General features: G+C 36.1%; 1 protein-coding gene across 2 annotated transcripts in view; it reads right to left on the reverse strand.

Annotated features, from left to right (window-relative positions):
* COG5 (component of oligomeric golgi complex 5) overlaps positions 1–24,242 on the reverse strand; it is a 237,610-nt gene that overhangs the window by 51,495 nt on the left and 161,873 nt on the right. For both annotated transcript variants that reach the window (XM_007528314.3, XM_060196396.1), the window contains exons 13-15: positions 19,444–19,605; positions 17,589–17,688; positions 679–789 (exon numbers count right to left, since the gene is read on the reverse strand). In XM_007528314.3, the coding sequence (XP_007528376.2) occupies positions 679–789; positions 17,589–17,688; positions 19,444–19,605 (373 nt within the window). The remainder of the gene's footprint in view (positions 1–678; positions 790–17,588; positions 17,689–19,443; positions 19,606–24,242) is intronic.

Below are 24,242 nucleotides of genomic sequence, written 5' to 3' on the forward strand. Positions count from 1 at the left end.
ATATCTCAAGTTCAATACCTGTGGCACAGCAAGTTTTCAAGAATGCTATTTAACCTTTGAAGCAACGCCCCTACAGGTGGGGAGCCAGGGGTTCAAACCCAGATCATTATGCTGGTCCTTGCACTTCAAACCATGTGTGTTTAATACTGCGCTATTGCCTGGCTCCCTGATTAATTTTTTTAATGACAGACACAGACAGAAAGATACACAGAGAGAGACCACAGCACTATCAGCTCTGTCTTATAGTGGTGCTGGGTACTGAACCTGGGATCTTTGGTGCCTCAGGCATGAAAGTCTTTTTACATAACCATTTTGCTATCTCCCTAGCATCTCAATTTTATTGCAAAAAACATCTGAGAATCCAAAGATCAAGTTTTAAAACATATAGACAAAAAAAAAAATAGAGTTAAATAAAAGTTAAATTATCAATATATTCCTACCATCATATTTTCTTTGTACTATAGGAAAAACAAATAGTTCATAAAATATCTTAAGTTTCAGGCAAGGATAGATAGCACAGTGGTTATACAAAGAGACTTTCATGCCTGAGGCTCCAATGTCCCGGATTCAGTACCCCCACTATAAGCCAAAGCTGAAGAGTGCAAAACAAACAAGCATACAAAGTTTGAGGCATGAAGGGAAACTGTTAAAAACAATTAAATTAGACATAGAGGTTACCTTTGTCACTGACTGGTGTAACTTAAACAGTGAATTCACTACTGCTACATTTCTTCTTTGCCCGTCAGTCAGAGGTCCAATTACCTGACTTGCATCTCCTTGTGTGCAAAGCTATAAGAATTTAAAAAAAAAGAAATTACTAGGATGATATTTCATATTTATTATTATTAATGACTTTTTCTGGTACAGGGGCATTACTTAAGAGTGATTTCACCGCTTCCAAACTGGCCTCTATCCCCCCCTTTTTTATTTCAATGATAATCTACTATCTGTGGAACAGTGCTCCTAGGTAGTACTGGGGCTCAAACCCAAGTCATAACCTATTCTTATAGTTCACAAGCAGTTCCTGATCTCTTAAGAAAGGAGATACAGGGAGTAGCGCAGCGGGTTAACTGCAGGTGGCACAAAGCTCAAGGACCAGCTTAAGGATCCCAGTACTAGTCCCCAGGTCCCCACCTGCAGGGGAGTCTCTTCACAAGTGGTGAAGCAGGTCTGTAGGTGTCTATCTTTCTCTCCCTCTCTCAGTCTTCCCCTCCTCTCTCCATTTCTCTCTGTCCTATCCAACAACGATGGCATCAATAACAACAACAATAACTACAACAATAAAAAACAAGGGCAACAAAAGGGAATAAAAACTATTAAAAACAAAAAAAAAAAAGGAGAGACTAATGAAATATTTATATGAATACAGACACTTGGATTTTAGGCATAGTTAGGAACTTCTGAAAATTTCACTAAGGATGCAGAAGTCTAATTTTTTACAGGAAAAACATCTGTAAATAATACTGTAGTTCATGGACCCCTGAAGCAGATGTTACTCAAAAATCCAGTGTATGCTGTTATTTGTATAGCTAGCATAAAACTAACTCAGAAATCCTAGCAATTGGCAAATTCTTAACTTAAAAGTAAAAAATAAGCCATCAAAAGAAAGGAAGGGATGGAGAGAGGAAAAGCAAAGGCTACATCCTACATATCTTTGTCAGTCATAATAATACTCAAATGAAATGTGTAGTAAAAACAAAACATTGCTCTTGATTTTTTTTCATAAGTGAAAAATGTTTGAGGAAATCACTTATAATTTAACTGTGCATGGGTAGTCAATAGAAGTGATATTGAGAAATTTCTACTTCCGACCTTTTAATTATAAAAAATGAATTTTAGAAATGAAGACATGGGAGTGATTTACTGATTTATTTTGAAAGTATTATAGATTGAGAAAAGAAAATTCACATAAAAAAATCCATTTCATTTTTGTCCATGCTCCCAGATAAAGAATAGGAAATCTTCCCATGGAGGGGATGTGATACGGAACTCTAGTGGTAGGAAATGTGTGGAACTTTATCCCACTTACACTGTTTTTGTCGATATTTTCTATTTTTTATTTTAAATACAAATAAATTAAATAAAAAATAAATTAAAATCAATTTAAAAAGAAACCCATTTCATATTGACCGAGTTTAATCGAATCCTCTACACAATCATCATTTAAATGTAAATAAATCTAGTCAGGGCACAAAATACGACCAAGTAACTCTGAATGTGAATGTAGATCTCAGACATGAAAAACTGGTCTTCTGAGAGTTGAAGTTGGGGCCAGGCAACGAATGGTGCATCTAGTTAAGCACACAAACACTATAGTGCCCTAGGACCTGGATTCAAGCTCCTATACCCCACCTGCAGGGAGAAGCGCTTGCTTCACAAGCGGTGAAGCAGAGCTGCAGGTCCCTCCAAATTTCTCTGTCTCTATCCAATAGTGAATTTTAAAAAAGAGTTGAAATTAAAAACTTCTTCCATTTGTTATAGTAAGCCAAGTAAAATATGAAAGAAATGCAATTTTCTTCCTTCTTAAACGTGCAATACACATAACATTTTCAAAATTAAACTCAATTCCTACATTATCAATTTTCACTTGTAGTGATAAAATAGAGTCTAAAACATTAAGATTTAAAGTGCCAGAGAAACAGTTCATAGTGAGAGGTCTTTGCTTGCCCATACCCATGGTCCTGGCGTGAGCTCTACCAGTGTTTGGAGAGTGCTACAGGTGAAGCTCTAGTGCTGGGGTGTCTTTCTCCCTCCCTCTGTATCCTGAATGACCCTCCCTCTGTATCCTGAATGAAAGAGCTGGCTTGGAGCAATAAAATCCTCATATGAGAGGCCCTAGCAGCAATACCATCATCCCATCATCATTGTCATCATCATCAACATTATTATTTCAATTAAAATAATATGAACTGGCCAGATGTAGCTCTGGTAGGGTACACATACTAACGTGAGAGAACCTGGGGTCAAGCCCCTGATCCCCAACTGAGGGGAAAGTTACCAAACATTACAGCATTAATTCTGGTGTCTCTCTTCTTTATTTCCCCCACTCTCATCCCCACCCCATAGAGACAATCTTTCATTCTCTAGCAAAAGGGGGAAAAGGCCATAGTTCCCAGGGGAGTCCTGCAGGCACCTGATCTCAGTGATAACTGTGGAAATAAATAAATAAATAAATAAATAAAACCATCCTGTGTTCAAGTTATAAAGCATAATGATGAGAATACTAAACCAACACAAGATTTTTTTGGACATTAAGTCAAATAATTACAATTTAAGCAGTTCAGCTGAAGGAATTAGCTTGAAGCAATGAAACTGTGTGTGTCTCAAACTGGATCGGAGACTCTGAAGTAGAGAGTACATAGTCTATAAAAAATGCTTTGCTACCAAAAACCAACCAACCAACCAACAAAAGACACTAAAACTTTACTCTGTAATTCCAGGCAGTTTCATTGGCTTTGGTTCCTGACACTTCAATTTGAGTCTGTGACTTTGATTTACTGCCATTGGGGTTAGGTCCCTAGCCAGATGGGCTAGAGCTGAGAGGAATTATTCTGGGAGAAAAGACCAAGCAAAGAATAACTGTACAGAAAATAAGAAGAAAGCATAGAATTTCTTGGAAATAATAATGATAATACATTATGAATGCAAAGGTACTTTATAATTTGCGAAGCTCCTTTTGTGTGGTAACAGCATTTTGTAAAGAATAGGGAAACTAACTACTTCGGAATCTTCCAGCTGTTCTGAGATACTTTAACTTTCATTATTTCAAGCTATTTCTTATATTTAAAATGTGAGACTAGAAAGGTGAAACCATGAGAAATGTATAGTGAATGCAAAAAAAAAAAAACTTCACTTGATTTTTTAAAAAATAACTCTCAGTCTCGCCTACATTGGAGGGATATAATACCTGAAAGAATCTTTAGTAACAATTATAATATAAAAAGTAAGACAAGATAATATTTTTTATGCTTCATATATGTAGAAAATATTTTCAGAAATTACAATTCTGTTCATATGTTCTCTAAGAAGATCATGTGAATCCCATGCATGAGAAACAACTGAGACTTAATTCTTGGCATAATGATAAACTATAAAATTATATAGTTACCATGAGGAATTATTTTATATTTATAATTGTTAATTCACAGATGAAATGAACAAGAGACCCCTAACATTATATTTGAGGGCTAGATGCAGAAGTAATCAGATAATTCAAGAGTAAAGACAGATGACAGCTTCAAATTTTTATTCAAAAGAATGCTCAAAAAGGGGGAGTCAGCAGTAGAGCAGTGGGTTAAGTGCACATGGCGCCAAGCGCAAGGACCAGCATGAGGATCCTGGTTAGAGCCCCTGGCTCCCCACCTGCAGGGGAATCACTTCACAGGTGGTGAAGTAGGTCTGCAGGTATCTATCTTTCTCTCCCTCTCTCTGTCTTCCCCTCATCTCTCCATTTCTCTCTGTCCTATCTAACAACGACGACAACAATAATAACTACAACAATAAAACAACAAGGGCAACAAAAGAGAAAATAAATAACTATTAAAAAAAAAAAGAAATGTGCTTGAGGAATACCCCAAAAGAAAAAGAGAATAGCTGGGAGTATGGATCAACCTGTAAATTCCCATGTTCAGAGAGGAAGTAATTACAGAAGTCAGACCTTCCACCTTCTGTATTCTACAATGACCTTGGGTCCATACTCCCAGAGTGTTAAAGAATAGGAAAGTTATCAGGGGAGGGGATGGGATACAAAGTTCTGGTAGTGGGAATTATGTGGAGTTGTACCTCTCTTATCCTATGGTTTAGTTAATGTTTCCTTTTTATAAAAAAAAAAAAATTAAAAAAAGAAAAAGATTATGGATTACTATGAACTGCAGAAAGCTAAGTTACTTTCCATATATTAAAAGAATATCATTACTGATTGATTTATTTATTTACAATATCTACTACTCTAAGGAAATGTGAGGACTACAAAAGATTTTAAGCATACATAACTGTTCAGATATTGTTTCAGATATTTGGAGTACAATACAAAATGCATACTAACCTACAATATTTCCCTAAATAAAAGTTGAGTTACAATATTTTTTATTTTATTTTTTATTATTGATATAATAACGACTGACAAGATTGTGGGATAAAAGGAGTACAATTCCATACAATTTCCACCAGAGTTCCATATCTCCCCCCACCCTCCTTAGAAGTTTATCTATTTATCACTGTTGGAGTATGGACCAAAGATCTTTATGGGGAGCAGAAGGTGGGAGGTCTAGCTTCTGTGAGTTACAGTATTTAAACCCACGGTTAGCAGAACTTCAGAGTGAGTACACAAATGTTAGTCTAAGTGGCATCTTGCTCATTTGTTCATTAAGTGAATGTGTACATGTTGTTATATCATAGTATGCTGTCAAAAGGGAGTGAGCAATACCATTACATTAAGATGATAATGGATCAAATTACTTACTTGCTATAAACATTTTTTAATTTCACTTTGACTAGTGATTTAATAGTGGTTTAAGAGGTTATAAAATTATGGTGGTACAGTTAGTCTCTCTCAAAAATTTTGTATGGAGGGGGTTCGGACGGTGGTGCATCAGATTAAGCGAGCATGGCGCCAAGTGCAAGGATCCGCGCAGGGATCCCGGTTCCAGCCGCCGGTTCCCCAACAGCGGGGTGGGGCAGGGTGGGGGGTTGTCACTTCACAAGCGATGAAGCAGGTCTGCAGGTGTCTATCTTTCTCTCCCCTCCTCTATCTTCCCCTCCTCTCTCGATTTCTCTCTGTCCTATCCAACAACAGCAGTAGCAAAAATAACAATAACAACAATAACCACAAGGCCACAAAATGCAAATAAATTTCAAAGGTATTAGTTTGGGTTATAAAGAATTCTAGGAAAGCCAGAATATATACTTAGGCTGCCTATAGTCTCTGTATTTATGATTGCAGGTATACACATAGGGTTGAAAAAGAAAGATTCATAGAACTGAAAAATCTAGAGTTAAAAGTATACTTTATGATTGTATAACCAAAGTCCTTTTCACAAATTGCTTCAATATAACTGCCAGGCTTTTATCAAGTTCTGAATCATTTTTTACCTGTTTTTCAATCATGTTAGGTACAATCAGTTCCTTTGGGAACTAACAAAAATATTTCTCCTTTTAAAAACATAAATATGGTAAAGAAAAAATTGAAACAAAATTGAGAGATACAAATTGAAAAACAAGTGTTCTCTACTCTTCCTTTGTTTCAGATTAGATTGATATTTGTTTTGACCATCCAGAAAAAAATGCATGAAATAGCATTTCTTTTAAAAATTTAACTATTTATTATTTATTTATACAATAGAGACAGTGAGAAATTGAGAGCAAAGGATGGGGAGGAGAGAAAAGAGACACGTGCAGTACTGCTTCACCATTTGAGAAGATTTCTGTCCACAGGCAGAGACTGGGGGCTTAAACCCAGGACCTTGTACACTGTAATAGGTATACCTCAACCAGGTACACATCCAGTAGGACTTAAATTACCATTTCTTTGTATAGCTATTTAACTTGCATGTGAAATGCAGTATCTCTTCCCTTGCAAACCTGGCTTATCTTCCAGATGTCTCCAAATCAGCACACAGAAACTATAACAAGACTATGAAGTAATTCTCTAATTTGCAACCAACCTTCCAAGTAGTCAATATTTTCTTGAACATGCATTTTCTATGCATTCTTGAGAGAAAGGAAGGTGATCTAAATTCCCAGAGCTCAACATTACTTGTCATTACTGTCAAATTTACATAATGTTACGTCTAGTTTTCCCTAGTTTACTTTAGGAAGTTCTTGGCTCTATAAACTAGGGGGAGGTAGATAGATGGTAAACTATGGAAGAAAAAGCATTTCTATGTTTCCTGAAATGTTTCCATTTTCATTCCTTCCCATTATTAGCATGTTAAATATTAGAGAATCATCAATAACTTTCAAAATTTAAAAAATGTTATTTCTAGTTTCATATAGAATAATCATTCTGTTGTAGAGCAGACATATATACTACCTACACACATCTCTGCAGATTTGAAATGGAAAAACATCTGAATTTAAAAACCTTTTTTAAAAGAGTTTTCAACATGAACAGCTGTCATATGGGTACCTATGAGGAGATCAAACTGAAATAGAACACAAAGAAGAATCCGGACTAGCCTCCTAAAATTTCTTAATAGGACGGAAGAATAGAAGTCAGATTTGGGCTGGCAAAATAGTTTACTTAGAGAGTGTGTTGCTTTAGCATGTGCATGGCACAAATTCAAGCCTGGTTCCTATCTGACTAAAGGAAGCTTTAGTGATGTGGTCTCTTTCATATCTCTCTCCCCAACCCCGTATCTCTTACCAGGTTAAAAAAAAAAGGCTAAAAAGTTTAGAACTACAACAAAACAAATTCTCATTGATAAAAGCCTGCCAATTGTTGTTAGTATTTTTTTCTTCTCAGGAAGAGAAGAAGAGAAGGGACACCACAGCATTGCTTTATCACCCATGGAGCTTTCCATGCAGGGCTGAGGTTAATCCTCGAACCGAATGCATAATAAGGAATGAACTCTAATGCATAAACTATTTTCTGGCTATAAAGACTGGGAATTTAATGTGAGAGATATCTCATAATTGCCTTAGGAGGAAGGTGGGGATATGGAACTTTGGTGGTGGGTGTGGTGTGGAACTCTACATTGTAACCTTACAATCTGGTAACATACTACCAATATATAAATATATATATATAATATAAAATATATATATAATAAAAATTTTAGCACTTCAAAAAATAAACAACAACAACAATAATAAACACTGTATACCCAACGAAGTTATCTTTCTGCTTATCACTGAGAGGGTGGGGACACAGAATTGTGGCAATGGGTAGCAATGTGCAGGTATACCCTGTAATCTTATAATCTTATAAATCATTATTAATCACAAATAAAAAAATGGCTTGATGAAAAAATTTTTTTTCTTTGTTCATAAGCAGCTACTATGGAAATGGTTGCCATGGCATATGTAGTACTTCTCAGTAGTGACCCGGGTAGGTCAATTTCCCTGTGGTTTTGGTATGAATGGGATCATGCTGGTATGTCCTTCCTTGCCCAGACTCTGGGTCAACACCTGTATGAGATTGCTTGCTGAAGCATTCAGTTGTTATTATTTGTTTGTTTGTTTTGCCTCCAGGGTTATCACTGAGGCTCGGTGCCTGCACTACGAATCCACTGCTCCTAGAGGCCATTTTCCCCATTGTATTGCTCTTGTTGTTGCGCTTATTGTTGGATAGGGCAGAGAGAAAGTGAGAGAGGAGTGGAAGACAGAGAGGAGGAGAGAAAGACACCTGCAGACCTGCTTCACTGCTTGTGAAGTGACCCCCTGAAGGCGGGGAGCTGGGGGCTCTAACCGGAACCTTGCGCTTTGCGCCATGTGCGCTTAACCCCCTGCGCTACTGCCCAGCTCCTTTCAGTTGTTATCTTATTATATATCACTGTTTTGATTAAATATATCCTATCTTTTTAATATATAGACCTGGGGCTGGGCATCTATACATGCATGCTACCTACTATGTGTAATGACATGATTGACCTTGACTCCATCCACAGGAGAAATGCTTCATTTGAGATGAATCAGTTCTTCGGTTATCTTTTTTTTTTTTTTCTCTATCTCATCATTCCTTCTCAAAATTTCTCTGTCTACACACATACAGCCTAAAAAACTCAGTTTATTCAGAACTATGTAAAGCTTCTAGTCATACTATTGAAACTTTGTCATTTAAAATGACAAATATATGGGGTCGGGTCATGGGGCACCTGACTGAGCACACGTTACAATGTGCAAGGGCTTGGGTTCAAGCCCTTTCTTCCCATCTGCAGGGGGGAGTTTCATATGCATTGAAGCAGGACTATAGATGTATTCTCTGTCTCTTTCCTTCTCTATCTCCTCCTTTCTCTCTCTACTTCTAGCTGTCTCTATCCGATAAATAAAGGTAAGGGTACCAGTTGGTGGTGCACCTGGTTGAGCGCACATGTTACAGTGCACAAAGACCTGGGTCCAAGCCCCTGGCTCTGACCTGCAGGGGGAAAGCTTTGCAAATGGTTAAGCAGGGCTTTAGGTGTCTATCTGTCTTTCTCCCTCTCTATCACCCATTCCCTCTTGATTTTTGACTATATCCAATAAGTAGAGATAAAAAAATTAAAAATAAATAAAGGTAATAAAAACTTTAAAAAAATATTTTAAAAATAAAATGACAATTATCATTTCATATGAATCTATGGTCCTACTCACGTAATTTACATTTTTTTTCCTATTTTTAAAAACTGTATGTTCTGAGGATCGGCGGTAGCACAGCAGATTAAGCACACCTGGCATGAAGCACAACAACTGGCGTAAGGAAATGGGTTCAGGTCCCCGGCTCCCAACCTGCAAGGGGGGTCGCCTCAGAAGCGGTGAAGCAGGTCTGCAGGCGTCTATCTTTCTCTCCCAATCTGTCTTCCCCTCCTCTCTCCATTTCTCTCTTGTTTTATGCAACAACAACATCAATAACAACAATAACCACAAAAACGATATTAAAAAAAAAAAAGGACAACAAAAGGGAAAAAATAGTCTCCAGGAGCAGTGGATTATGGTGCAGGCACTGAGCCCCATTGATAACCCTGGAGGCAAAGAAAAAAGAAAAAAAAAAACTATATGTTCTGACAAATTCTTTTCTTTGCAGTATGTACCAGGGCCTCATTTCACTGCTCCTGTACATACATTTTTCTTTTCTCTTCTTTTTAACTTTTTTACTTCAGATAGACAGAACTGAAGAAGAATCGAGCTTTCTCTGGCAACAGAGCTTTCTCTGGCATCATGGAGTTCCCATGTGGTGCTAGGGTTCAAACATATGCTGAATGAATGGTAAGGCACATGAGAACATGCAATATCAGGTGAACTAGGTCACAGTCTCCCCAAATCAAGTTCTAAACGAAGTGTTCTTCTTCTGATTTTACCATGCTTTTATATATTGGTAATGTAATTGTTCTAAAAGTATGTGAAGATCCTAGAAATCTAAATCTTTCTAGTCTACCATTATTATTTGTAATTCCCAATATTATGTTAAAATTTTGTTATAGCAATAACCAAATTTCCTTGAGAAATGTATTAGTAGTGAATTCCTGGTTTTGCTAAGTGGAAATAAGAGGTAAAATACAACTCTCAGGTTTCCATCAAAATCTTAGCTATGTTAATTTTAAGGTCTTTGGCATTTATACACACTGCTATTTACTCTGATGTGTTAACCCAAGGGTTTATCTTCAAAGAATTTAATAGAAAGGATTTTGACAGCTACTCTTGAATACAGGTTTTTTTTTTTTTTTTTTTTTTTTACAAAACTGAACTGGTTAGGTAATACCAAAACTTATGTGAAAACAAGTTTCATAAAATTACTAACAAATATCAAAGGACTAATTTTGTGAGGCTAAAATATCTAATGTGGATGATTATAATATTTATGACTTTTTTGTTTGAGACATTATTGGTTCTTTATTTTATTCATTAAATTTTTTTTCCCCTTTAGTGGAGCGAGAACCTCACATATGCATGATTTTATTGCTCCAAGCTGCCTATTCACTCAGATGGAAAAACAAAAAATGTAGATAGGAGAGACAACATAGCAGTGGAGATTCCTCTGGTGCCACAGTCTTGTCCACATGGTGCTGGAGCTCCTTTAGAGACAGAGTGTGAAATTGAGAGGGAAGGGGGAGAGGGGAGATAGAAAAGGAGAGAGAGAGAGAGAGAGAGAGAGAGAATTGGTTGTTCTTATAATAAGCTACAACTAGAAACACAATGATTTATAACCACTTTGAGTGAAATGTCCTATCTCAGAAAGATGTATATAGATCCTCATATAACAAAATATTTTTCAATGACTAAGGCTGACTTTATAGAGCCACCAGGAAAAATCAGTCTGATATCTAGCTGACAGGCTCCCAAACAGCCTAGTCATCTCTTGGCAGCCCAGAGATGCCAGATGAGATAGTTGTTGCACATCTGTAGGTACTTTAGGTAAAGTCTGACAGTGATACTTTGATGTGGTTTCTTACCTCAAGAGGTTAATCAGTTCAATATAAATTCCTTATGAAAAGTAATAGCAAAGGGGGCTAAGTAGAGGTGTACCTGACTTAGTGTACATGTTAAAATGCACAAGGACCCAGGTTCAAGCTCCTGGTCCCCATCTTCAGGGGGACACTTTGTGAAGCAGTGTCTGCAGGTGTCTGTTTCTCTCCTTCTCTACCACCCCCCCTTATAGCTGTGTCTATCCAATAAATAAATAAAAATAATTTACAAAAAATTTTAAAAAGTAATAGTGAAGCAGATTTAAGATAAGATTAGCTATGATTCTTGGTGTACTTTACAAGCACCAGATCAGACTTACATTTACACTTATCTTTCAAGTGATTTCATAATGTTTTATTTATCTGAATGTTAATAACATGGTGTAACCACATGATATTATATGGAGCAGTATTTAGGTAGATGACATTTAAGCCTCCTTTAAATAATTCCTTCAAAACTAAAATAGTTAAACTATTATGTTTCTATATTATCATTTAAATATCACACATGCAGACTTTCTTCTATTACAGAAATGTCAAGTCACCATATTATTATGAAATTATAAAAAGACTAAAGCATATATTTACAAAGCTTAAAAAAAAACAGAACACTAAGTGCCATCTGGAATGTTGACCTCATATACAGCTACTGACCTGTATTAAAGTGGAAACGTTCCCTAAATGTCACTCCTATTATTGTTTCAAATGATCTGCAACCTAATTAAATGCCACTCTACTTTTCCTCCATTTATAACATTTGACATTTACACTAAAATTTAGGCATCACTCTTTAAAAACATCAGATAATACCTACTGTTAGAGAATGCTCGAACAAGGTACTATTTAAACAGAATACTTATAAGTAATATTCGCCTCTAATTTTGATAGGGAATTAACTGTATACATTTATAAAGGTAGTAGATTAATTCCCTCATAAACTAGTATTTTCATTTTATTTAAACAGAAGAGAAGAAAAGCATTGATTTAAACTTTCCATTGTAAATTCTAGTGACATTTTCTTCTAAAGGTCAAATTTCAGACTATATGAATAAATTACTAGTACATTACCATTAAATAGTCATTTTGTTTAGTTGAATTATAAGTTATTCTGATATATTCATCTACATATGTTCCTTATTACTATTATTATTATTTTGCCTCCAGGGTTATTGCTGGGACTCAGTGCCTACACTGAGAATCCAATGCTCCTGGAAGCTATTTTTTTGCCCTTGTTGTTTATCATTGTTACTATTATGGTTGTTACTGCTGTCACTGTTGGATAGGACAGAGAGAAATCAAGAGAGGAGGGGAAGACAGAGCAGAGGAGGGGAGAGAAAGATACCTGCAGACCTGCTTCACCATTTATGAAGCGACCCCCTTCAGGTGGGGAACTGGGGGCTCAAACCGGAATCCTTACTTCGGCCTTGCGCTTCGAGGCATGTGCACATATCCCGCTGTGCTACTGACTGGCCCGAATATGTTCCTTACTTTTTAATATATTTATTATTGTATAGAGACAGAGAGAAATTAGGAGGGCAGGGGAAGACAGATACCTGCAGCCCTGCTTCACCACTTGTGAAGTTTTCCCTCAGCAAGTGGGGACCAGGGTCTTGACCCTGGGTCCTTGTACACTGTACTGTGTGTGCTTAACCAGCTACACTACCACTTAACTCCTATATATATGTTTTTAAACAAACTTACACTTATGAAAAATAATTTCAAGCGCTGTCACTTTTTTTCTGGAAGTCCATTTTCACAACTTCTAGCAGGCTGACAAAGTAGTTCACTGAGATAGTTTATTGCTTTGCCATGTGTAAGACTCAGGTTCCAGCCTAGCCATTATCATGCGAAAGGAGCTTCAGTGCAGTCATTTCTTTCATATTCTCTGTCTCTCTGTCTCTATTTAAAACAAACACCAAACTCAGAATAGCTTCTAGGAAAATAAAATTTACATGAATCATGCAAAAAAAAAAAAAACATTAGAGGAAATAAATCCCATGCTTTTAACTAGCATATGATAATTCAATGCTGAATCCCTATTTCTAAATTAAGCTACTAACTAAATATCTGCTCATGGTGAAATGTTTTCATCATCCCAATTCAAATACTGAAACTCAATAAGCAAAGTGACAGTATTGAAAGGTGTGGTGCTAGACAGGTGACCAGGTGACTAATGAACAGGTATTGAATTATAAAGGAAACTTGAGAGAGTTTCCTGGCCTCTCACACTCTTAAGTTTATAGAGAAAACTATCTCAACAGACATCTAATCTGCAGGTGCTAGCTTTTTTTTTTTTTTTAATTTGGGAGATTAATGCCTTACAGTCAATATAGCTATTGGTACATGTGTAAAATTGTTCAGCTTTCTGTCTCCCTCCACTATTGTGCACTAGAACCTGAAAAGCCCCCACCCCCAGCCCCTGCCAGAAACTATAATCTGAAACTTCTCAGCCTCTAGTACTATGAGAAATATATTGATGTTATTTATTTATAAATTACCTAGTTTATGGCATTTTTATAGCCCAGACTGCACATGCTTAGACTAAGACTATTCTTTAAAATCATAAAAGCTAAATAAACTATGATATATATAAATAAAACAGTATGCATGTATAAAAGTGGTAGGCAGAGATCTGTATACCACATTATAAAATGAACATTCTTCTGTGCAATGGATAGTACATTTCCATTCTCCTGAAATAAAGATGAAAAATGTACTGGCACTGAGAGGTCAGAAGTAAGAGTTTTAAAGTTCTGTTGAGAGTTAAATCTGAGTTTGAATGCTAGGTGCAACATCTGCAAGCTGGTATTCTACTTCTAGCAATCTATATTGTGTATATTGCCAACTTTTCTCAGTCGCAATTTCCCAATTTTGAAGTGGCAGATAATACATTCATTTGACAGGTTTGTTGTGAAATAAATGAGATAATAAATGTAAATGGCTTGGCACAATTAAAGACACTATAAATGCCAGGTAATGGCACTATTTTTTTTTATTAAAATGTTTTTTTAATATTTATTTTATTTATTCCCTTTTGTTGCCCTTGTTGTTTTATTGTTGTAATTATTATTGTTGTTGTTGTTGTTGGATAGGACAGAGAGAAATGGAGAGAGGAGGGGAAGACAGAGAGGAGGAGAGAAAGATAGACACCTGCAGACCTGCTTCACCGCCTGTGAAGCGACTGCCCTGCAGGTGGGGAGCCAGGGTTCGAACCGGGATCCTTATGCCGGTCCTTGTGCTTTGCGCCACCTGCGCTTAACCCGCTGCACTACAGCCCGACTCCCGGTACTATTTTTTTAAACTTATCTGCTGGTCAGAAAAAAAACGACTTTAGTTTACATTTATATGACACACGACTCTGGTGATTAATAATAGAAAAAGACTTAGAAAAATAATACTTGTATAATGATAAAATATATCAAATTACTTATATACTAATTTACATGTTTTATTTTACTGTATGCCATAACATTAAAATAATGAGGTAGCAATTAATAATAACTTTCTTAAGTATGTTGAAGAATACGCAGTGGGTTTAAGTGACCATAAGAATGATCTAGAGAAAGGGTCAATTTGAAAAATTCTTTTATGGACTTCCTCCTGGTGAAAATCAGTAACTTGGATCCATCTGCATATCAGATTTCAAGCTCAGGGTGAAAAAAAAAACTAGTATAGCCACAGGCCCTTTGGAATATAATTAAAATATGCCTAACAGCTGTCTACAAAAACGAGACCCTCCCTACTCTTCATTTGTACTATTCCAGCCTTTAGGTTCATGACTGGTCAACAATTTGTTTGGCTTTGTATGTTTTCTTTTTTTATATTTTTTAAAAAATATTTATTTATTTATTTATTTATTTCCTTTTTGTTGGCCTTGTTTTTATTGTTGTTATAGTTATAATTGTTGTTGATGTTGTCGCTGTTGGATAGGACAGAGAGAAATGGAGAGAGGAGGGGAAGAGAGAGAGGGGGAGAGAAAGATAGACACTTGCAGACCTGCTTCACTGCCTGTGAAGCAAACCCCCTACAGGTGGGGAGCCAGGGGCTTGAACTGAGATTGGCTTTGTATATTAATTCTCTTTTCAGCCACCAGGTTCCAGATGCTACCATAATGTCAACCAGACTTCCCTGGGCAGACAACCCCACCAATTTGTCCTGGAGCCCCGCTTCCCCAGAGCCCCACCCCACTAGGGAAAGAGAGAGACAGACTGGGAGTATGGATCGACCTGTCAACACCCATGTTCAGCAGGGAAGCAATTACAGAAGCCGGACTTTCCACCTTCTGAGCATCCCACAATGACTTGGGTCCATACTCCCAGAGGGTTAAAGAATAGGAAAGCTATCAGGAGAGGGGGTGGGAAACATAGTTCTATTGGTGGGAATGGTGTGTAGTTGTACCTCTCTTATCCTATAATTTTGTCAATGTTTCCTTTTTATAAATAAAAATAAAAAAGGAAGGGCACACGACAAAAAAAAAAAAAAGGTTATGGTACATCTAATCAATGGGATACTATTCTACAGTTAAAAAAAGATGACAGTGTATCCTACTGGACAAAATGGATAGAATTGAGGTGATTATGCTTAGTAAAATATATAAGGAAATAAAAGAACAAAAACCTGGTGGTTTCTCTCATATGTGGAATATAAGTAACTGAAACACATAAAGTTGAGGAAAAAAGAAAAGTAACCACATTGTCTCCAAGAATTCGTGATCACTATTGTGGTTATCACTGAGGGTTGAAGAAGGGGTCATAGAACTTTGGTGATGGGTGTGGTATGGAACCATAATCTTACAATTTTGTAAATCAATAATAAATTACTAATAAAAGGTGATAAAAAATACAGAGTTGTCTAAGAGAAAAGTTAGTACTCTAATTCCAAGAGCTCCCATAGTCTCTGTAAGTTCATAAAACATATACTTTTCCCATTTTTGGGAGCTCTATTCCCTGATCCAGCTTTCTAGTCCTATTTCCAACTTGGACACCATCTCCCCATACAATACCTTTGGTCCCCCTGCATGTCAGGCTCAGGCAAAAATTCGTAAAGTTATGGGCCCCTTAGAATATACCTAAAATAGACTTACTAGATTTTTCCAAAATGGAGACCCCAAATCTTATCTGCTATAATCTTACCTTTAGGTTCCTGATTATTAAACAATTTGTTCTGCTTTATATCTTAATGCTTTTCCAGCCACCAAGTTGCAGATGCTACCATGACACCAACCTGACCTCTCTGGGCAGATAACCTCACCAATGTGTCCTAGAACCCCACACCTCTCCAGAGTCCCGCCCCACTAGGGACAGAGAGAGACAGGCTGGGAATACAGATCGACCAGCCAACGCTCCTGTTCAATGAGGAAGCAATTACAGAAGCCAGACCTTCTACCCTTTGCACCTCGGAATGATCCTGGGTACATGCTCCCAGAAGGATAAAGAATAGAAACACTTTCAAAGAAGGGGAAGGGATGCGGAGCGCTGGTGGCGGGAACTGTATGGAATTGTACCCCTCTTATCCTATGGTCTTGTCAATATTTCCATTTTATAAATAAATTAAAAAATAAAAAGATAAGAAAATATGCTTCTAAATTATTTGTCATGGCTACAAAGAACAACTGAATACAAAATAGCACTATATTACTATGCAAAGAAAATCTTGTCTTCTACAGAAACTCAAAGTGTAGAAGCCTCATGTTATGACTATTAACCACTAAAGGAACATTTTATACAAATTCCTTTAGGTCAATTAGTTGCCCACCAAACCTAAAGATTATTTCCAAACCAAGTAGAGTACATGAAACTAGGATAGAAATAAAAAAACAAAACAAAGGTATTAGATAGTGGAGATATTAGACTGTCACATTTTCTAAAAGTAGCACATCAGTAACATTTAGAACTATGCCTAATCCTTTGGTTTTGTATTTAGTATACACACATACTGGGTAAATATATGTTTAGCTTTAAAAATCAATGTAAATATTATGACTCAATTACATATTATTTAAAATACAAACAACTATTTCAAGTAGAAAATTTTTAGAATTAAAATTTTTATGCTCTATTGATGGAACCTTTAGAAAGTAAACATTTTTTCTATTACCATTTTAAGCACTTCACTTCCTCCAATCATTTTTTAGGAATTCAAGTCAATTTCACAGTAGGTAACAGTGCATGCATGAGTGAAATCTGAAGTAGTCACATAAGGGAAGTTTGATCAGTCTGAAATAATTAATTTAAAACTGTATATAGTCCATAAAGTTTTACAGGCATTTTATAAAACCTACCTGCATTATTCAAAGTGTAATATAAGTAAAAGGGACAGCTTTTTCAATAGATGTCATTTTCTTCTAGTTTTAATACATCAAATATTCAAAATCCCTGTGATGTAAAAATGTCAGTAAACTAATATTCAGTTGATTCAATACTCAGAGTTAGAATTGTCTTGTACAATTAACAAATTTGAAAGAAAATCATGAAAGTTAGTAAAGTTACTTACAAGATTCTCTGATTTTACACCATATAGCTGAATGGTCTTTGCCACATTTTTTGACACAGCTAATGTGAGGTTTGCATCAACAGCAGCTACATTTAGTTCACTGGAGAAAAAAGAACAAAATTTAATTAGTAACATAATTAATCAACAAAATAAAAATAACATATAAAACTAAACCAAATAAGTAACATGATGAATCTTTTTATAGATTTCACTGATTGCTTCCAAGAGCTTCTTGCAATGTTTTATTTCCCCTCCTAAATTCAGTACTAGGGGAAAAAAATGCTTTGAGATGGCATAGTTAATGACCAGTTTCTCATTAATAAAAGCACATCATGTGAGATTTCAGGCTGTGATTAAGAGAGTAAATTGTATACAGATTTTTTAAAGTAGCATTCTTGTAGTACTGATAAGTGCAATTAGAGACACCGCATATCACAGACATCTGCAAGGAAATGACAGCTCTTGAATGGGAATGACGACCTTGGAAGGACACAGGCTAAAAATATAAATTACATATGAACATAAAGATACTCAGTGTCTATAAAATTATGTCAATTCATGCTATTTCATATAGAGTAGTTATTAAATGTACTACAAGCATAAAGAGGATATAATTTTAAATGTTTAAAATTTGAATTCTCAAAATATTTATTTGTCATGCTTATTTTCAAATTCTATATTAGATCAATTGCATATTTGAGCTGACAAAAATTTTTTTGTTTATAGAAATATGTAAAGAATATAATGCATAGAAATCCATATGCAAATGAGAAGAAAGAAAAGTGATGGTCTCTAAAGCAGCAAAATAAGACTTGGCACTAATCAGATTCTCCTTATGAAGGATGCAAAGGAGTTTGAAACAATATTGGTACATAATATGTGTGACAGAAATGCCATATCTTACTATAGTGAGACATAATTATATTCATGTTCTAGTTTTAAATTCTATTAAACACTGGCATACAACTGTTTCTTCAAGCTCCAGATTATATTTGATTACAACACTGTCAAACTGCACAGAAGAATGGCTGAGATGACTCAAACATTTCTACGAACTGGTCAAAGAAACCAAGTTGAATCAAGGACTTTTTGTCACTACCATACTAAAGAGACAATACAGACATTAGGGTAAAAAAAAAATCTAGTCAGGGCTTTGGAAAAACAAGATAACTATGAAAAGATTTAAGATTAAGACATTCTATAGGCTTGTTTCCAGCTAAAGAAATGCTATAGTATATTATACTTGTGAATTTTTGGTTTTATACTTATATGCCTTAGACTTTCCATCTTCAAATGTGTGGCCTAAAGAATCTATACATTGTTTTAATATTACCTAATTACTATCTTTTATCCATAAAATGTTGATTTACAAGTATTCAGACGTATTATGACAACTAGGTAGTTCTGATTAGAATTGAGATAGTATCAATAGCAAATTATTCAAATATCCAAATAGGTAAACATTAACTATCTCAACACAACAGTATAATTACACTGACTACAAACACTCAAGTGACACCTGTGCTAGGATGCCTTCCCTTTTAAGTTATAAAACTGTCACATTCATTTAGTAAGCTTAAAATATCAAATACAAGTAAGTTAATCAAGATCATAGTCCTTAGTATGCTATGAGGTACCTTCTGGCTTTAAGATAAAAATATAAACCATTAATGCTTTAGATTCAGATTTGTAAAAGTTTTCTTATAATTAACTGTGTAATATTAGAAAATTACTTTGCATCTATGACAAGAATAATTAAAAGACTATTTTAGACAGTATTAAAATAGTTTTACTAATTGGAATTCTAAGTACATATAACATGTGCACTCATCCTCATTATATAAAAACTACATACCTTGCTATAGTTTTAATGATACCTTCAAGTTCATCTGAAGAAGGAGGATTACGACCACCAGAGGGGAAAACCAAATTGATAGGATCGAAGAGTCGAGATAAGGATTTTGATAGATAAGCAGCTTCATAAGGTTGCAAAGAATCTTTCAAAGCCACCTCGGGACTGTGGGGAAAATTTTTAATTAGAAATTAACTTAAATAATACAAAAGTAGATGCTGCTGCTTCTAGCGTTTGCCCTTCTTCCATAGCCAGTCAACAGCGTCAGGTTGAAAGCTGTCAGGAGCTGCTTGTTGCTGGCTTTGAAAGTGACTGGGATCCATGTGGATTCAGTCGGCTAGGAAGGATCGTCAGTTTCCCCAATGAATGGGTACTCACGGGATGCACCACGAGAAGGTCGATCCAATGCATTACAAAAATCTTTATTAAAAACCATTTTCTGTGGTCCGGGAGGTGGCACAGTGCATAAAGCATCTGACTCTCAGGCATGAGGTCCTGCGTTCAGTCCCCGGCAACACATGTACCAGAGTGATGTCTGGCTCTTTCTCTCTCCTCCTATGTTTCTCATTAATAAATAAATAAATCTTAAAAAAAAAAAACCAAAACATTTTCTGGGGCAAGGGACATAGTAATTGAGGGCATCCCTTATATGCATGAATTCATACCCTAGCACCACACAGAAACAAGAAAAACAAATGATACAGCAGTACTTTTGTTATGTTCTCTTTCCCACTGCCTCATAATTTAAAAAAAATGTATCTCCTATATAAAAAGTAACTCAATAGCCAGTAAAACAGTTCACCCAGATAGTGCCCCTGCTTTGCCATCTGCACAACCCAGGTTTGAGATCAGCCACTACTGAAATGGAGGAAGCTTTGGTGCTGTGGTATCTTTTCCTCTCTCTCTTTCTTTATATTTATCTTTTCCCTTTTGTTGCCTTTGTTGTCTCTCTTTCTATCTGAAAGGCCCAGAGTGAAGTCCTGATGACGACAAAAACAGATAATAAGCAAAAATAAAATTTAAAAAGTAACTTTATATAAATAAAAAGAAAAATAGTTCAAGTAAATAAGTTTACTTATAAATGCATTATATAATTAAATGTTAAGGACAACACAACCATTTTAATTTCTCTGTAAGTCTTACCTATAAATGTAATATACCCTAGCAAGTCTATCACTTGAAAATAATAACACTGTAAACTCATATTCATTCTAATAGTATACTTTTACTTAGCAAATGCTGTTTTATATAGTATGAAAGCATGTACAGAAGAAAGCACCTATAAAATGTCCCATTTGCTCAACCTTTTTTCATTTACAGCTGCCATTTCACTATAAGGGAAGTGTATAGGTTTAGGTTGTTATCAGTCTTCATATGCCAAGAGTGTTAATAACAAGAATGAGGACAATAAAAAATATCTCTGCAAGTTCTACAATCACTTGGAAGTCACAACTGGAGTTTTAGGCTAATTTATTTTGCAATAATCCCCACCAACCACAATTTAGCCTACTAAATGTTCTTTCCACTTTACTCTTCTCATGTCTTCAATTATTTGAGTTGATATCAGTCCAGTTATTTGGCCTTATATTTTTCCTTTGATAATTAAAATGAAATCTCTATAACCAACATTTATATATACCTTTTTATGTCTATAGTGAACTTCATATGTTCTCACATCACCAGTTTAAGGTCTTTCTACTGGCCATTCATTGTCTTAACAAAAAAGACAAAAGCAAAAACAAACAAACAAAAACCCTCACAAATCAAAGATGAACTTGAATTGGGTTCAATGTATTACACCTAAGCAAAGTACTCAGGGGTGGGAGGTAGGAGTGGGGGGGGCGGGATTCTCATGAATCCCCAGCATAAGGCTGGGGATGACTGTTCTGCAGATACCTATCATGGTGAGATAAGAAATTTTACCTATATGTCAACATTTATACTTACTATAAACCATTAATCTACCTCCCAGTAAAAAAATATCAAAATGTCTATTTTTTTTAAATTCCCTTTCATGGTAAATGCTAACCTTAAAATCAGCTCACTTGGGCCAGCTAGAGAGCTCACCTGAGGAAGTGTCTGGTCTGCCACATGTATGACCCAGGTTTGAGTCCAGTTGCTATAGCACTGATGGAAATTTCACTGTTATGATCTCTGTCTCTCTCTCTCTCTCTCACTCTCTGTACCCTCCCCTTTTTATAATAGTTCAAAATAGCAAAGACCTAGTGAGGAAAATAAATAAAGGACAGCTCCCTTGCTTCCTCATTTATATAAAACCCAGATTTCTTCTTTTCCTGGCCTTTCTGGTTAACTGACATGACCTAGCAATCAGAATGCTCTTGGCTCTTATAATTCCATAGTTATCTCATAGCTATCTCAATGTTTTCTCATTCATAAGTATTCCCATCAACACATTTACTGAGATTACTATGTGTCAGTCCCTTTGTAAGTGCTGGTAAAATACAGGTTAAAAGTATTATACTACCTAGTGAAGAAATGTACAGGCAAAGTACTAATTAAAATAACTTCTAGCAAATGAAAGACCACAGCAGGAACAGGGGAGATAATATTTACACGTGTAGAAGGCACTCCTCTATTGAAATTCATGCTATCAATTTGAAAGTCTTCAGTTTTGCTCTTGTTATTTACTAAGCTCAAGGAAGTTTTTTCCTCTTCTGTAGAAATTTCAGCAATGTGTTATAAGTACTTCATGTTCTTGAAATCTGCTTCAAGGATTCTTCCAACTATATAACATGAAAATAGGTAACTTTTCTAAAATCTGTCTTCTCTTATAAGCTAATGTTTATTTTAGCAGAGCATTCATAATCAAGTCACAATGTTAAACTGCAGGACTTCTAAGCTCTCCATGACTGAGACTTTACAGTATTCACTTATTTTGTTCCCTCAAGATATTATTAGATCACTATAATTTTCTAGGAACTTCAGAAGTACAGAATAGACAGCAGTAAAGCTGATCTTTAACCCTCGCCCAACCTCCCCCCCCCCATGGAATTTTGCTCCTTAAACACTCAAAATTTTTGTTTCTTAGACTTTTTCTTAAGATTGCATTTATTTTTAAAAATTATTTTTGAATACTACAGAAAATGAAAATGGAGAGATGATAAAAACAGACATCTGATGTGCTTCATGGCTTATGAAGTTTTCTTTTGTAGAGGGTGGGGGGCAAGAGCTTGAACCTGGGGGGCTAGGCGGTAGCAAGGCACAAGGACCACCGTAGGAATCACGGTTCGAGCCCCCAGTTCTCCACCTGCAGGGTGGTCGCTTCGCAGACAGTGAAGCAGGTCTGCAGGTGTCTATCTTTCTCTCCCCATGTCTTCCCCTCCTCTCTCGGTTTCTCTCTGTCCTGTTCAGCAACAACAGCAATAACAACAACAATGATAATCACAACAAGGGCAACAAAAGGGAAAAGATGGCCTCCAGGAGCAGTGGATTTGTAGTGCAGGCACCGAGCCCCAGTGATAATCCTGGAAGCTGGGGGGGGGGGGGGGGGAGCTTGAACCTAGGACCTTGAGCATTATAGCATGTATGTTCAACCAGGGGCACTACCACCTAGCCCCAAGATTGCATTTATTCATTCATATGAGAAGAGGAGGAAGAGAAGCAGAGCATCAGTATGACATATGTGATGCCAGATATCCAGTTCAGCAATACATACTTCCAAATCCAAATCTCTGGGCACCTATACTAAATCTCCAAATGGTGGCAAAATGGTGTTTTGTTTTCCTTTTTTTAACCTCTTCTTCACTGAAGCACATACCAACAAGTAACATAAATAAAACAAAACACAAATAGAAAATATCTGAAAATATTCTCCACTGAAGCACATACCAAACAAGTTATATAAATAAAACAAAACACAAATAGAAAATATAAATGTTCATCTTCCAGGATCTAAATCATCATTTACCATCTACCATATACATTCAAGATCCTTAAAAAAAAGTATATACAGGGCTGGGGAGACAGCATAATGGTTCTTCAAAAGACCTGCATTTCTTCAAAAGACTTTCCTAGGTTCAATCCCCAGCACCGCCATAAACCAGAGTTAAACAGGGTTCCAGTCTCTCTCTTTGTATCTCTCTCTCATTAACACAAAAATATTAAAAATAAAATAAATAAAATATAAAAATAGAAACATCAAAAAAATTTTAAAGGGGGTGGTACAGGCAGTGGTGCACCTGGTTAAGTGCTAACATTAGTGTTCAAGGACTGAGATTCAAATCTCCGGTTCCTACCTGCAAGGGGAATGTTTCAGAAGTGAAGTAGGACTGCAGGTGTCTCCCTGTCTCTCTCCCTTCTTATCTCCCCCTCACTTCTCAATTTCTCTCTCTATATATAAAATAATAAATATATACTTTTTTAAAAAGCATATACATAAGCATGTGGATTAAAAAACCAAAGTAAGCCAGAAACAGAAAATAACATGCTATTTTATATTCAACTTTTAGAACTTAATATACAGAGATGGTTTCAATCAGCTTGCTGACCCTTTAATTACTCCATTTAAAAAATATTTTTAAGGGAATTGGGCGGTGGCACAGCAGGTTAAGCGCACATGGCGCAAAGTGCAAGGACCAGTGTAAGGATCCCGGTTCGAGCCCTGGCTCCCCACCTGCAGGGGAGTCACTTCACAAGCAGTGAAGCAGGTCTGCAGGTGTCTGTCTTTCTCTCCCCCTCTGTCTTCCCCTCCTCTCTCCATTTCTCTCTGTCCTAGCCAACAAAAACAACATCAATAACCACAACAATGTTAAACAACAAGGGCAACAAAATGGAAAATACAT

This window comes from Erinaceus europaeus, chromosome 8 (assembly GCF_950295315.1).
Source record: "Erinaceus europaeus chromosome 8, mEriEur2.1, whole genome shotgun sequence".
In the NCBI taxonomy this organism is placed as follows: Eukaryota; Metazoa; Chordata; class Mammalia; order Eulipotyphla; family Erinaceidae; genus Erinaceus; species Erinaceus europaeus.